Here is a 16003-nt window from a genome sequence, read left to right on the forward strand (position 1 = left end):
TGTAACCCCAGGTTTCCACAGGAGCCGTCAGCAGCACGTTACTGCAGCAGCACGTCTTGCTCGCGTAAGCTGCTGCTTGGCCCTTCCCACGAGACGCGAAGCAGCAGGGGAGCAGCTGTCACCGACCGAGCACGAAGTCACACGAGTGACTTCGTCAGTAAACACAACAACAAGCAGAAGAAAACTACAACATGGATCCAAAATGTTTGTGTTTTATGTTCTGTCCGTTTTATAATCGCCAATACGGACCTGAAAAACAAAGGAGACCGCTAGCTAGGTGATAACTTCTCACGGGGCCGCACAGTTAGTAACCTTTTTTAAAGTAAAGCAACCTGAAGGCAGTACGTTCTTTATTCTGAAAATTTCGGGAGCTTCTCTCCATTTCCGTGTCCCATTTGCTGTCTTTCCTTCCCCAAAAATGTAGAACTTAACCCGTTTCAGAGGCGTCGCACGTAGAAAATAGAACCGGCGCGTAAAGGCCGCGACATGCAGCTTCTCAGACGCGGCCGACTTGCGCTGCTGACGGCTCCAGTGGAAAATGTTCTGTTGACTACAGCGGTTCCTATCAGCAGCTATAACGTGCTGCTGCAGTAACGTGTTGCTGACGGCTCCTGTGGAAAGCCGGGGTAAGACTGGGGGACTGTTCGTCTGATACTGCTGATTTGCAGTGTGGAGTGCCTCAGGGATCAGTCCTGGCACCTCTCCTCTTTTCCCTCTATCTGCTGCCGCTGGGGGACTGGTTTCGTCGGCACAACGTCAAGTTTCAACTGTATGCAGATGACTGTCTAATCTGTTTACCAGTATCATGCAATAACTCAAGTTCTTTTAAACCACTCTTGGACTGCCTGGAGGAGGTCAAGCTATGGATGGCTCAAAATGTATTGTTCTTCAACCAGAATAAAACTGAGACTATCCTGTTCTGCCCGAAATACAAACATGGATGTGCCCAAAGGATTGATTCTCCTTCATTAGCACCTTTGACACAGTGACAGTGTGCATAAATTGCCACGGTCGTGTGCTTGCTTTTGATGTTTGCATTACAGCAAAGAAGACAGAAGAAGGACGAAGAACGCTTTTCATTAGTTAATCAAAGAACTTTATTTTTAATAAAGCTAATCAAAACAACTGTTGGTCAATAATAATCAGGTGACCGATCTGTGAAATCACAATGTTATGATTTATGTGTTTAATGAATTACAGGACTTGAGCTAGACATTCTGATCCACATAAGGTAAACACATGACACATTGTTCACTCATCCAGTCAGAACTTCCTTTCTGTTGCGGGGCAGAGTCTGTGGTGTTTAGTTAATCTGTCCGCTCCGATTCGCAAAGAATTATAAGCAACTAAGTTTAATAAAACAGAACAACGCCATTTTAGGTCAGTTCCAACAAGGTGTTTCAACGTAGTTCAACTTGGTTCAACGCAGTTCCAACCAAGTACTCGACCAGCTCTCAAATCCATCATCGCTAAGTGAATTACAGACTGGCCAGCTGTATTTTCTACTTTTAAGCTGAGAACTGTCAAGCTGGAAAATTCTGTCGTTTATCAACAAGACGACGGTTCCTTCAGAATAAAAGCTGAACTCTACGTGATGCTGACACCTGCCGTTGCTACCGGGAGTCGATCCGTAGACTGGTTTGTCGTGATGCAGACGCTGTGCTATCAGTTCCAGCACCAAAGGAGGGTCCGAGGACCTGGCATTCAAGATCATACACGGGAGTCTCCGAAGGTACGTAGTTCGGCATAGATGGCGTTTCATGTCTCTTCCTCCTGAAGTCCCTCGTGGTTAGTTAGTCAAAACAACATCTTACACTCAGACTCGCCTGCATCAGATGGAGATTCTGAACTGACACACACACACCAACACTTCAGCATCCAAATCCTTATGCATCCATCATTATAGAGTTAGTCCTGGTGACTGTTTCGAATAATTATAAAAATAAATGTTCTTAAACGTCCCATATTTCTCTTTTCTTGTCTCTAAGTCAATACAAAGTGTTTGAATAAAATTCCCTGTGGTAAAAACAACCTCCTCTGATTCTAAGGTAAGATTAGTCTCTGGACCTTAATAAAGTGTAAGAATATACCAACTATATTCCGCTACACTAAACACAGACTACAATCTCGAGGGGGTCGTGCTTTCTCAGTGCTGGGGCCGAGGCTCTGGAATGAGCTACCTACATGTGTTAAACAGGCCACCACACTTGGCAAGTTTAAGAGCCAGCTGAAAACTCACTTTTATTCTTTAGCTTTTATTCAGGAAGAGTCCCATTAACTGATGGCTTTGCACTTTTTGCTGCCCCGCCTAGATTTTATCTGCAAGTTTTTGTTGGTTTTTAAATGGTTTTATATGTTTTTATTTTTTTTATGATTATTTCTGATTTGCAGCGCTTTTTTGGTCCATGGGCCATGTGAAGGCGCTATATAAATAAAGTTTTAGTTAGTTAGTAATCTGCTCGCTCGTGTATCTACTCCTGCGCGCTCGTGTGAAACTTTGGCATCAACCCCTCCTCCCCCTCCCTTTGTGGGTAGAAAAAAAAAACACGGAAAACCCATCGGGAAAAACTAGCATGCATTTGATTGGCCATTTTCCTGCTATCCCCGCCCCGTGACCTTTGTTGGCGCCGATGGCTTTCCTTAGTGTCCGGAGCTAACCAATGCAGCTAGCGTGGCTGAATCGGAGGTTTGGTGAGTAAACTTTTTGTGAGTTTATGATAGAAACATGGGATTATACATGTAGATATTCACAATAATACTTGCTCTGGTAAAAACCGGATCGGGTAAAACAGGCTAGGTAGTTCGGTAGCTAATACTTGGTGTTAACTTGTATGCGTATTTTTGACGCTAACTGCTTAGCTTGCCCTTTGCTAAAGAAATCGAATGGGACATTTAAGAGCCTGTAAACAGCCAGAAATCCGGTTGATACTGGGTGACAGGTATAGAAGTCATACAATAATTTACAGCACAGTTAACGGAGTGACACTCTTGTACAAGATTATCATGATTAAAGCACCACCTTAGTTTCTACATGCAATCTTCATTTGAGAATCCATATTGACTGTAGTATGTTTTTCTTCTTTCAGATTCCTTTTGGCATTTACAGGGTATGTGCAGGTTCTTAAAAAGTCTTATATTAGCTTTTCCAACTTTTAAGGCCTTAAAAATGACAAATAATCCTTAAATACAGTTTCCAAAGGTCTTAAATTTTCAAAGACCCAATAAACAAGATTCTTTTATTTCTATAAAATTTTCGTGAATTTCTAGTTAGTGTTCATCTCTTTTTTGTGTACGATGTTGGCGTAAGCGGAACCGTACACATTCAGTTGGTTGTGAAAGGGGGCTATTTTTAGATGAGCACATTAGCTGGTTAAGCTAGTGGGAGCTTGCGCCATGGGGAAGTGCAAGTTTAATGGTAACTGGATGGCTAATCCCACATTGGCGACATGGTTAGCCCCGGTTCCAGGCAATGGCTGGAAATTATAGCTTAAATTAAATTTAAAAAATAGCTTAAATTTGGTCAAAGTGGCCTTAAAAATATCTTAAAAAGTCTTAAATTTGACTCCATTAAACCGGCAGATACCCTGATTTACTAATTAAAGCAGACCTTAAATGTGAGTTGTGTGTCTTTTTTTAAAGGTGACGTAAGTTTGTATTTCCATTAGTCAACTAAGTACATTTTCACTGTTACATTTGCTTCCTCCATGTCTGTTGCGTTGAACTGATGAAATAGAACAGTAACACAACACTACATTTATTTGAAATACTAAAAGTTGCTGACCCAAGCTCTCAAGATAACATAATATATTTACAAATTAAATAGTGTTAAATTCTAAACTTTTGGGTTTCCCCCAATAGTTAAATAGTAAAACAAAAAAAGTAGCTAACTTAATTGGTAAATAGAAAGTCTAATGTAACTTCTACCATTCTTTCTTCTTTGTCTTCTCATTTGATCAGCTTTGTATGGAAAAACTTACAGTTGGAAATGGCATCAGCAGAGACTCGAGATGTACAGGTAATTACAGTAATATTCAGTTAATAAAACCATCATTGAGAAGTTTATTTATTTCAGTAACTCAATTCACTCAGTAAAATACATTGTATAGATCAATGAGCTGATGTTTTAAAGCACTTATTTCAGTTAGTTGTGAATGTATGTTTGCAGCTGATGAAAACATTTAAACTCAAATATTAAATCAAATTGATTAAAAACATATTTTGAATCCAGATATGCATGCTTACTAAAGTATGTTTAATACCTGGTCATTTTTAAAAGGTTCTTTAAATCAAACAAATGGGCTTAATCAAAACACACATTCTAAGTTTGTGAGCATGAGTATGTGCTTAAAAATGCTAACAATTTGATCTGAAACCTTTTTTATAGGGCATTGTACGACAAGAGTTCATATCCAGGCTCTTTATGAAATTGGAGGCAGCCCTCGCAAGAACTCCTCTGGACACAGATTTCTTGGAATTTACATGTCGTCAGGAGCTGTACCTCTGGGATGCACTTTATAGACTTGTAGATATCCCACCAGAAATCAGGCAGGCTTTACAAGATTTAATGGGATCTGTTATTGAACATAATAAACAGGTTCAAGAAGCGGAAAATAGCAGTGCTGTGGACACTGTCTCTGGAGAAATGGGTCGTCCGAGATATTATATTGAGGAGGAAAGACTGAAAGAACTTTTAGATATGAACTTGTCTGTTGCCTGCATTTCAAGATTACTTGGCGTTTCAGCAAGAACCATTGAAAGAAGGATGAACGAGTTTGGTTTATCTGTCAGGCAGAGGTACAGCCAGATTTCTGACGACGAACTTGATGAGGCAATCCAACGCATAAAGACTGAAATGCCCACTGCAGGTTATCGCATGGTGAAGGGGAGACTATTGTCCATGAGAATCAATGTGCAGTGGCGAAGATTGACCGCCTCAATGCATCGAGTGGATTCACTCGGGATTTTGTGCAGACTGACTGGATTGGGTTGTATAGTAAGAAGAACTTATTCTGTCAGAGGACCGCTGTCACTGTGGCACGTGGACACAAACCACAAACTTATCAGGTCAGTAATACTTTGCTTAGGCTATGTTCACTCTGCAGGTGTTAATGCTCCATTCCATTTTTTTTTGAGTAAATGAGATTTTTTGTGTGGGTTGTTCACATTACAACTGAAATGCAACAGCAAACACTCCAGTGTAAATGTTCAAAGTGGCCCACATGTGCAGAAGAGAACAAGCCACATAAGGAGCTCTGTGGAGTTGGAACAGAGAGACGGGGCTGTGAACTGAAGGGCTTCACTGAGAGACTTCATCCATTATTCCAGGATCACACCTGTCAAGTCTCCTGTTTTGACCTGGAAACTATTTTCAAATATATTAACTATTGTACTCCTTATTCCCACAGTGTTCCAATATTATTACTTTCCCTAAACCCCCCCCCCCCCCCCCACACACACACACACACACACACACACACCAACACACACTCTCTTATGGACACAGGAGAGGGGCTCCCCTCCAGCAGCATCCCCCCCCCCCCCCCCCGATCTGACGCTCCTGTAATTTTTTATTAAAAAACTTAAGATGTACAGACAGATCCTGAATCCCTGGGTCAGCGCCTCACCTCAGGAGCATAAGACATGATGCTTTCGAAAACATCACAAATGTATTGGAATCAGTGCCACAAATAAAACTGACCTGGATTTGAAAAAATGTTATCTGTGCCATTCAGACTGTCATCAAAAAATCCGATATGGGTCACACGACAGGAAACATTCGGATTTGATTCGCTTTTGCCTGGAGTGTGAACGTAGCCTAAGTCTTTGATGATGAAAGTAAAACATCGTACTGAGAGTTTTATCAATTACACAACAGGTTCAACATTGTCATTTTTGGAGCTGTTGATGGGTACTCCAGGAAGGTATGTTAAAACAGACATCCAACATATAAAAGTTGTATTGTTTTTTCTTGTGATTCTATATAATTAAATAAGTAACCACATATTTTTCCAGATTGTGTGTTTGGAAGCTGCAACAAACAATCGTGCTGCAACTGCTTTTGCTGTCTTTAAAAGGGCTACTGACCAGCATGGCATACCCTCAAGGTAAGAGGCTTCAGTTAATTGTTGCTTCTTGATCCTAAAAAATTTGCCCAAACTTTTATTCCACCTAAATCACAAAAGAATAGTACATTTGTTTTATTTACAGGGTTAGAGGCGACCAAGGAGTGGAGAATGTCGACATTGCTCGGTTTATGTTTACTGTGCGTGGGACTGATAAGGGAAGCTTTATATCAGGAAAAAGTGTGCACAATCAAAGGTGAGCTGGTTTAACTGTTTGATATTTATCCTATTTTTTACATAAAGTTGGAAGTCATTATGAAGTCCCATCCCTCACTCTACACACCTCTGTTCACTTCCCTCTTTGATTCATTATGCTGCCTCACTGCCACCTAGGATTGCCTGACTAGTGTCTTTTGTTAGTCTCAAGGGCAACCTGCTGGCTCATTCTCACTTGTAAGTCACTTTGGATAAAAGAGTCTGCTAAATACATAAACATTATATCCAATTTTATACAAATCTGTTTATAGAATCGAACGTTTATGGCGGGACATCAGGATGTGTGTAACTTCAAGTTACTACAACACACTCCACAGCTTGGAGGCAGAAGACCTTCTTGATATATCATCTCAAGGTACTGACATAATGTCTTACACAAGCCAGCATTTATTTGGGATCTAAGCTGTTCTATTTTATTATATTTACTAATTTTTCTTTCCCATATAGATCTTTTTTCTGTCCACCAAACATTCCTTCCACAGCTTAACATGGATCTCCAGGCATTTGTTGAAGGTTGGAACAACCACCCTCTGCGTACAGAGAGGAACAGAACTCCAGAGCAGATGTGGTACTTAGGACTGATGTCAAATCCAGTAAACCAGCCAGAAAGTCTTCAGGTAAAACTCTGCATTTATGTATTAGTTTCAATATATACACAGTCTAGACTAGGGTTGTCACGGTGTGAAAATTTAACCTCACGGTTATTGTGACCAAAACTATCACGGTTTTCGGTATTATCGCGGTATTTTTTTAAACGTGTTACATTTTCAGACAACTAAATAAACCCTGTATGTCAGGAAATATTGTCCTCAGTTTGTGTCTAAATTTTGCCTAAAATGTGTTATTTTGTAATTATGTTGTTTATTTGTTTACATGTTTCCCCTTTAGTCTTTAAAATACCAATATTTGCCCATAACTTCTTATTTTTTGTCTGTTTGATGTCATCATTTAAAAATATTAGATCAGATGATACTCAGTACTCAATTAGACTTCTAATCAGATACTTTTTTACCCTTACTTGAGTAATAAACCCTATATCAGGAAAATATTGTCCTCGGTTTGTGTCCTTCCAGTGAGCTTTGCAGATGTGGGAAAATGTCATCAGGCAGTAATCGTTGTTAAATCCATAATTATTCTCGGAGAGAGACCAACTCTTAACTGCCCCTGGGAGCCCCGTAATGCATAGCGTCATTTCAACATGGCCGTGTCCGCGACACGGTTTATATGCAGGTAGCGGCGCTGCGGCTGCTTTATATAGCGACTCGTTGCATTCTCCCTCAACCCAAATCCTCGGATCACGCATTTTAGCTAAAACGCTAACGTTAGCTTGCCTTGCGTTGACTGTAGAGTTGTGGGTGATGGTCACGCAGATGTGTCATGAGATTTGAAGCGTTGCTGCCTTTCACAGACACTTTTTCTGCACGTGCTGCAAACAGGATAGCCGTCTTCTATCAACTGTCCCTCGGCATTCTTCAGATATCCAAAAGATGCCCGTACTTCCGACTTTGTCTTCTTTGAGGGATAATAAATGTCCTCCTGAGAACTGCCGTCTCTTCCTTTGGCCATTATTTCAGCTTTAGCTTCAAGAAAGTTTTGGTTGTAAACAGCAAAGCGTGCATGTGCCACCGGCAACTTCAGCCGATGATACGGTGGCTGGTAAGGGTCACCGCGACTACACTGCAGCCACGGTAACCCACCGAGATAATATAGTTTTTTAAAAAAACAAGACGGTTATTATTTTTGTCAACTTTTTTACCTGGGTTTACCGCTACACTGGTTACCGTGACAACCCTAGTCTAGACCATACTTAATGTTATATTCCCCCCTATGTAACATGTTGTCTGTCATATTCCCCAGAGTTAGGTATAGGCATTTTCACATATGAGCTGGCATGGTCGGGGCTCAGCCGCGTGAGTTCGGAATAGAACGGGTGGTTTCTTGTTCACATGTGATTCCCAGGACTTCTCAGGAATGCGGAAATCCCCGAGCATGTGGGCGGCGGTAAGGACGCGCAGAAGAAGTCTGCGGTGTCCGCCTATGCTAAACAATAATTCCTCATCAAACCGCTGCACCAACACACACTGCGCTTCTCTAATAATCTGCTCTCTAATCCTTCCTGCTTCAGCGCTGTAGTGTCCTCCGCTGCAGACATGTCCTTATAACCGCTACTACACACACTGCTGTCCTCTGCTGCGGAGCGGGAGACAGCAGCTCAGTGCTTCATGTGGGCTAAACAGCAACCATAATAAAAAGTAATCGCGCGCGCGGAAACCCCTCCCGGTGTTTGATCCAACTCCCCAATCGGAGATGGTAGGTGTGAGTTTCAGCTGCCAGTTAGTCCATAGTGTCTGCTCGGCACCAGCCGGACCTCCGAGGGAAGTAGTCTGAAAAAAGAAGTCTCCTCAGAACGAAATACACACATGTGAGCCATATGTGAACAAAACATTTGGTTCCGAACGCGTTCTTGCCGACCCAGATGTGAAAGCGGCTTAAGTGAGGGAAAATACTAATATGGGACGACTGTGGGAATAAGGAGTAAAATAGTTTAGTTTTGAAAATAGTTTCCAGCTCAAAACAGGAGACTTGACAGGTGTGATCCTGGAATTGTGGATGAAGTCTGTCAGTGAAGCTCTTGGGATCACAGCTCCACCTCTCAGTTCATACTCCACAGAGCTCCTCGTGTGTGAGTTCTTGTTCTCTTCTGTACACGCGGGTCACTTTTAACGTTAACGCAGGAGAGTGTTTGCTGTTGTATTTCAGTTGTAATGTGAACAACCACACAAAAAATTAAATTTACTCTAAAAATCTGAATGGATTTTTAAGACCTGCAGTGTGAGCGTAGCCTTAGACAGCATGTTTCTTTCTACATAAGCCGTACCATAGACATCATTGGCTGCTGGAGAGTAACTGCTTCACCGCCATATTGAGTAGGTCCCTAATTCTCCAAAACCCAATTTGAATCCAGTCATTGGAGCAACTATGCCTGTTTTTGTGCAGCTCACAGTTCCAACAACCAGCAGTTACATCTGCCTGTAAGCTTTGTTTGTTAATAAATTATATAAAAATAAAAAAAGTTACATCACAATCTCCTTGCTTTCTACAGGAAGTTTAAAAAATGTGTTCAATAAAGATTGAAACACAAACATGAAGCTAAATGAGGAGCTCTATGAACATACTGAACGCCGCTTTAAAATATACTGAATGTGAAATATGGCATTTCTCTACTGCTGACTGATGAAAGGGAGTCCGATGTGCTTGTTGTCATTTTGCAGGAGGTTGAACGATCTAACAAGGTAGTTAGCCCGTTAAAAATTGCGCTACAACACTCCCAGGGCTTTTTTTGTGGCCTTTACGGCTATTCATTGGTAGGCTCCTCAAAGAACACAAAAATGTAGCTTGTTTGTTATGATTTGGGTACATACTGCCCCCTAGTGGCAGAAAACTACAGACTGTTGCTAAAAGAAATAGCATAAAATGGCCAGGAATGCACTTCAATATATATTCTCTTCTACGGTTTAAAAATTTTGAAATAATTATCTATTGATCGATTAGATTTTTTAAAATTAATATGCTTTTTTTTATTTATCAATCAGCCCTAAAACCTACTGAAGGTAAAAAAAAATTAAATTGCAAACTGTACTTAATTACAGCGATGTAAGTAAATCACAATTACACCCCTGCAAAATAGTAAAAGTTCTAAATGAAAACCATTTTGAATTTTTGTTATTCTTGTCCCTGCTATTTGTACGTTTTTTTAAATCTAATTTTGACATATAGTAATCCTGCACAACCCTGTATACACAAAATAAATGTGAAAATTTGGTTTCTATTAAAATTTAGGAAATTTTGCTAATTTGTTGTCAAATTACAGCTCAATATAGAAACATTATCATTGTTCTCTTGTTGTAATGTCAGGATTTCCAAGAGCCAGACATCGACTGGGATGTTGCAGCTGAGTACAGCCCAGATGTGGACGGTGCTGTTGTGGTCCCGGAGTTCGACAGTCCCCTCACTGAAGAGCAGCATGCTGAACTGCAGCTGCTACTGGCACAAAATTGGGAGCATTCAAACACGAAGGAACTTTATTTATTGTGCAGAGAATATGTTAATGCTGTTTTGTCGGATTAATGTGTACTTAAAATAAAAATCAAGAGATCAGTTCCAGTGCTTTTTTAATGTTACAAAAGAAATACAAACATGTATTTGAAATGGCAATAGGCCTAACTTTATTGATTCATGTAACAATGTTGCTTTCTAGCCCCAAAACATTGCATGATTTAACAAAACAATTTGTCTTTTTGGATTCAAAGTTAAATTTCAACCATTATACAGTAACCTGAACCCAGAGCAGTGGCCATCTTGTTTTCACTTAATGTCTGCTAACACCAAATCCATCACAGACTGCCTGAGTAAGCTGACTTTCAAAGTCAGTGTATGTAGTGACGTGCCGTGCAGGTAAGGTGATAGCAACAGCACATGCATTAACAGCAGGAAAGCACAAAGTGTGGTCCATACCGGGTGGTAATGTCGTGATCAAAATGTACAGTTATCTTGTAAAATTCTTTGTTAGTGGCACATGTGCCTGGCCTGAAACCCACTGAAAACATCCACTGACAATTGTTTTGCTCCACAGCCATCTGATGGGGTCCCATCTTGGTCATTGTTCCTGAAGGGTGGGGAAAAAAAAGATCCGTGTGTCACTAACATTGAGTAATGTCCAAAGAGCTAACCATTAAAAACGAAGGTGGGAATACTAAACAAAAAACATCTACACTAGGTCCAGAGCTAGCATTGGGGACGAGTGATATGTTAGGGTAAAACTCAAATCTGGTGAGGCCATTTTATAAAAGTTGTAGCTATCGTGAATAACCTAACCCACCTAGCTGTGTGCCCCTGTTGTAACATAAAATGCGAGGAGTCGTAAAAAGTAGCATAACAAAACAATTTTATGGAATAAACTGCAGCTAGTAGCCTTGAAAAATAACTTACTTGAGCCTCTTGTTGGTTCTGGTCCATTTTGCTGGTGCAGGTGGAACTCCCGCTCCAGATCAGAGCCGGCGGGTTTTAGGCAGGCTGGTAGTGCGCAGGCGCAGATGCGGCAGCCACACAGGAAAATCCACAGCGCAAAAACGAGCGCACCCCAAAGAGGTTTGTTCCCGCCCAGTCCCAAAAGTCTTTCTATTGGCTGAGCGGTTGCTAGGAGATTGTACTTCTAAGTTTTGAGCGAGAGCAGACCAGATCCGTGAGAGCAGAGGACAGACTTGTGGGAGGAGTTTTGATCCGTGCAGAGAAAAAGTTGTCACGTGAGTAGACAATACCAGTGTAAAAGGTTAAATCTGAGCGCAGAAACAAAGATTTGAAGGAGAACAGAGTGAGTTTGAAGGAGAGCAGACATTTTGAGCGCAAGCATGACAAGTTTTGAGAGCAATAATATAAAATCTTATTCTGAAATTAAAAAGTTGGTCTCTTGATATGAAATTCTGCTCTCAAATTGAAAGTTCAAGTGCTCAATTTCTGGTCCTTTAATTCTTCCACGCCTCCAGAGTGACAAAACTACCAACAGCCGAGCGAGCAGAATCAGAAACCAAGCGTGCAGAAAGGCTGCCACACGCGCAGTGAGGCTGCTGCACCGAGCGCGCAGTGAGGCTGCCGCGCGCATGTTTTCCTCTGCCGTGTGCTCGTTGCCCAACGCGCGCACGCAGGTTTGTCACTTGTGCACATCATTGTGCGCTCACAGACACAGTTTGCTCCCTCTCAGTGAACAAATGACCTCCTTGCCATGTATATTTTCACTCGTGAGTTCTAACCTCCACGCGCGAGTCCCGTTCGCACGCGCGATGTGTACAATACGCGTGCACGGGTTTTGGCTACGCTTGCACGGGTTTTGGCCACGCTTGCACGGGTTTTGGTTACGCTTGCACGGGTTTTGACGGAAACCTGACACCATACACTACAAGCAACCTCCGCTACACTTCAGCTCAGCCAATCGAGCCTGACACACACAGGAAAGCTGCAGCCAGGATTCAAACCGGCAACCTTCATTCAAGGCAAAAGTGCCACCAAATGCACCAACATGCAGTCAATATTATTCACATGCACACACATAAGAACATTTGTACTTGTCTGCACAAAAATAAGGGAACCTGGAGAAAACTGAGGAGGCTTGTGGAACATTTTTGTGGTACCCACAAGTGCATTTGTGTGGCTCATTCCCCTATTACACTGCTTTGAAATCATGATTGCCAAGAAGCATTGTCATTCGATTCCTTATGTCACAAATCTTCCTCAAAAATGTTTATAAATGTTATTTCAGATAACCAAAAATCTTTATCTCTCAGTGACAGTGAATCAATAAAGTTGATTCTGATTCTGAATAACTATAATACATAAATATAAGTGTTTTTTTTTATTTAGCTTGTTGATTGTCTCATTGTTGAAAGCTGCAGAAGTTTTATTAAACTGCTGCAGAAAGCTCATCATGTCCTTATTATCATCTAACACCAACTGGCTGTCTAATCCTCAGATAAGCAAATAAAAGTTCTCTCTGCAATATCCAGTATGTGTTCAATATACTTGTGCAATTTCGGATGTACATTAGTATGTCTGTGTCCCTTACTCTGCATAGTTCTAGAAACCCAAGTCTCGTTTTTTATTCATTGTTTTAGTGGTTGAAGTTTAAAATAATAGCTTATTGTCTTTGTGTTTTTACCTGCAATCTTATTATTATTATTCCTTTTCTTTAAGTGTATGTGCTGCTCAGGGACGAAATTTTTATTTCAGAAGTGGGGGGGACACAGCAGGCTTGTGCGGATTTGGGGTGGGGGGTGTTATGTAAAGACCCCTTGACACTATATCAAAGTTAAAAAATGTACAACTCTATTATTATTTTTATTTATTATCATTATTGAAGTGCAGTTTTGGCTGTTGACAATGGATAGGCCATTGTATTTATTGTTTTGGGTCTTTTTTATTGTTTTTGGTGCAACATTTTCTAACAGGGAGTGAGATTCCTTTTTTATTCAATTTTTGTTTGTTATTTTTATTCATTTAGAAGTTCTGGTTCTGGACATTTCAATGTTAAATTAAGGTTTATTTGTTGCATTTTAAAGGGTGTACTTGCATTATTATGATATATTAACATTATATTAGTGGTTATTTTGGTCTAGATAATGTAGACAATATCGTTTATCATCAACAATTTGTTGGACAAAATATCGTCCAGCAAAATTTGTTACATTCCCAGGCCTAGTCAAAAGTATAAAAATTATTTATACAAAAACGGTCCCTCCTGAGATCTGGCCGTTTGTTCATTTGCTGTGTTAGAGGACATGCTGAACTAATGTTTTACACATGATCATCACCCTAACATTTGAGTGTATAAAAACATATTAAATATGTTTTTTCCCTTAAAAGTGTTTAAACAGTTGTTGCATTTCAACACACAAAAAATAAATGGAAAAAATAAGATAAATCTAATGAAAAGTGTACATCTTTGACATTAAGCTTAAAAAAATCTGTTGACGATGATGATACTGTTCATTTTTCAGAGCTTTTTAATGTGAAAATATACATTGCAATAGATAAGTTTACAATAAAGTTAAATGATAAAAGTTTTGAAGTTACACTTCTACTACTACTAGTAATAATAATTATGATGATAATAGTAATAAAAAAATAATTATTATAATAATATGAATAAATTGTGTCTGAGGAGTCAGTTATGTGGAGGAGATGAGTTTGTAAAAGTTAGTTTTGAGTATGTTTGTGAAGGAGGAGGTGAGTCTGAGCTTAATGCAGGGGTGTCACATGTTCCAACTTACGTTTTGACTTTGAAAGAAGTCTCTTATATCCACTTTTCGTTTTCTTGACATGCTGCCTCCTGGCTGTGTCTAACTACCAAAGACTCACAAATGAACACTTATTCAAATGTTATGTAGTGGAAGCTGAGCTGAGCTCTGATATTACACAGCGTCTAGTTTACAATGTGACTCAGTACCGGTGTTCCCTAGCGGCTCCAAACTAGCAAAACAACGTGAGCACGTTCTGACTGTTTACAACTTGAGTGACAGCAGCAACAGCCAATAATACGTTAGCAAGTATCAGCAGAGCCAATAGATTAGCTTTTAGGCGGGTCTAATAGTAAACCGGTTTCCGTTTCGGTCCTAGTGCTCAACCAAATCCATTTAATGGAGCGTAACATTGTTTTTGGACGGAAAAAAGTGCAGGGGACCAAAACTGCCTTTTGAAAAAGTGGGGGGGACATGTCCCACCCGTCCCCCCCCAAAATTACGTCCCAGGTGCTGCTAGTGAAGCAAGTGAATTTCCCCACTGTGGGATTAAAAGTCTGTTCTAGTCCAACTCATGGCCATGGTTCTGTCTTGTATCTCCCTCTAGTGTTCAGTCAGTGAACTTACCGTTAAATAAATGGTAAATGGCCTGTATTTGATATAGCGCTTTCTAGAGTCCTAGAACCCCCCAAGGCGCTTTACAACACAATCAGTCATTCACCCATTCACACACACATTCACACACTGGTGGGGATGAGCTACAATGTAGCCACAGCTGCCCTGGGGCGCACTGACAGAGGCGAGGGTGCCGAGCACTGGCGCCACCAGTCCCTCCGACCACCACCAGCAGGCAACGTGGGTTAAGTGTCTTGCCCAAGGACACAACGACAGCGACAGACTGAGCGGGACTCGAACCAGCAACCTTCCGATTACGGGGCGAGCACTTAACTCCTGTGCCACCGTCGCCCCTGACTGCCCCTAAAACTCCTGACTGTGTGACTCAGAAACCACTCAAATCAGCCACAGTGCAAAGTAAGGAATAAAGAGAATTTGAATATGTAGCATCATTATAAATAATCAGTAAAACGTAATCAGTAAAAGCTGAAGACTAAAGTTTAATTCTAATAATTACAATTTTTTGGTAAATGTAGGTGCGAATTTGGTAGGTAACAAACCAATAATAGAAGATAAACAGAAGACAGTAGTTTGTAATGTTAATAGTATTTTCCTTGACAAGGTAGAAAAAGAAGAAATAAGGAATATTGTAGAAAGCTGTGGAAACAAACAATCAACTGATTATGAGGACTTGGATATGATAAAGCTATAATAGAATCTGTTATTGATCCGTTTACTTATATCTGTAATCTGTCACTTTCAACCTCCCTGACACAATGAAAATTGCTAAGGTAGTTCCATTGTTTAAGGGTGGGGATGAACACAATTTCTCCAATTACAGGCCAGTGTCACTGCTTCCACAGTTTTCCAAAATAATAGAAAAAGTATTTGTATCAAGGTTGGGTAAATTCATTGAAGAAAATAGCATTTTAAATAATGAACAATATGGTTTTAGGACCAAACATTCAACTGCAATGGTGTTACGGATGCCAGCCTGACCAGTGGAGAGAAGCAACCAAATTCACCCATCTGTAGTGAATCAGCCTGACACCGCTCCTCCTCCTCCTCTCTCCCAGGCTGCTGAGGAGCACAGCTGAGAGGAATCAACCTAATGAGCAAACACCTGCATAAAAGGGCTGTGCCTTCATCAGTCTGGGAGGCAGCAGTGCAGGGGTTCTGCTGTCCTCCTGGTTTTGTGTAGGTTTAACCCCTGTTCGTTTGGATTTGTTTGAGTTTTAAACTATGGTTGTTTTTAACTCTTAA

At 40.6% G+C, this 16003-nt stretch overlaps 1 protein-coding gene across 2 annotated transcripts; it reads left to right on the plus strand.

Annotated features, from left to right (window-relative positions):
* Positions 1–2601: 2601 nt before the first annotated feature.
* LOC107390244 (uncharacterized) lies at positions 2602–10496 on the plus strand. Of its 2 annotated transcripts, XM_054732936.2 has the most exons (10): positions 2619–2691; positions 3087–3107; positions 3958–4015; positions 4385–5064; positions 5876–5921; positions 6013–6104; positions 6208–6318; positions 6590–6693; positions 6786–6955; positions 10254–10496. In XM_054732936.2, exons 3-10 carry the CDS (start codon positions 3986–3988, stop codon positions 10464–10466), a joined length of 1446 nt encoding a protein of 481 aa, XP_054588911.1. In that variant the 5' UTR covers positions 2619–2691; positions 3087–3107; positions 3958–3985; the 3' UTR covers positions 10467–10496. The 2 variants fall into 2 exon arrangements, with proteins under 2 accessions (XP_054588912.1, XP_054588911.1); XM_054732937.2 differs by lacking the exon at positions 3087–3107 and having other exon boundaries at positions 2602–2691.
* Positions 10497–16003: the final 5507 nt, after the last annotated feature.

Source organism: Nothobranchius furzeri, chromosome 4 (genome assembly GCF_043380555.1).
Source record: "Nothobranchius furzeri strain GRZ-AD chromosome 4, NfurGRZ-RIMD1, whole genome shotgun sequence".
NCBI classification, from domain to species: domain Eukaryota; kingdom Metazoa; phylum Chordata; class Actinopteri; order Cyprinodontiformes; family Nothobranchiidae; genus Nothobranchius; species Nothobranchius furzeri.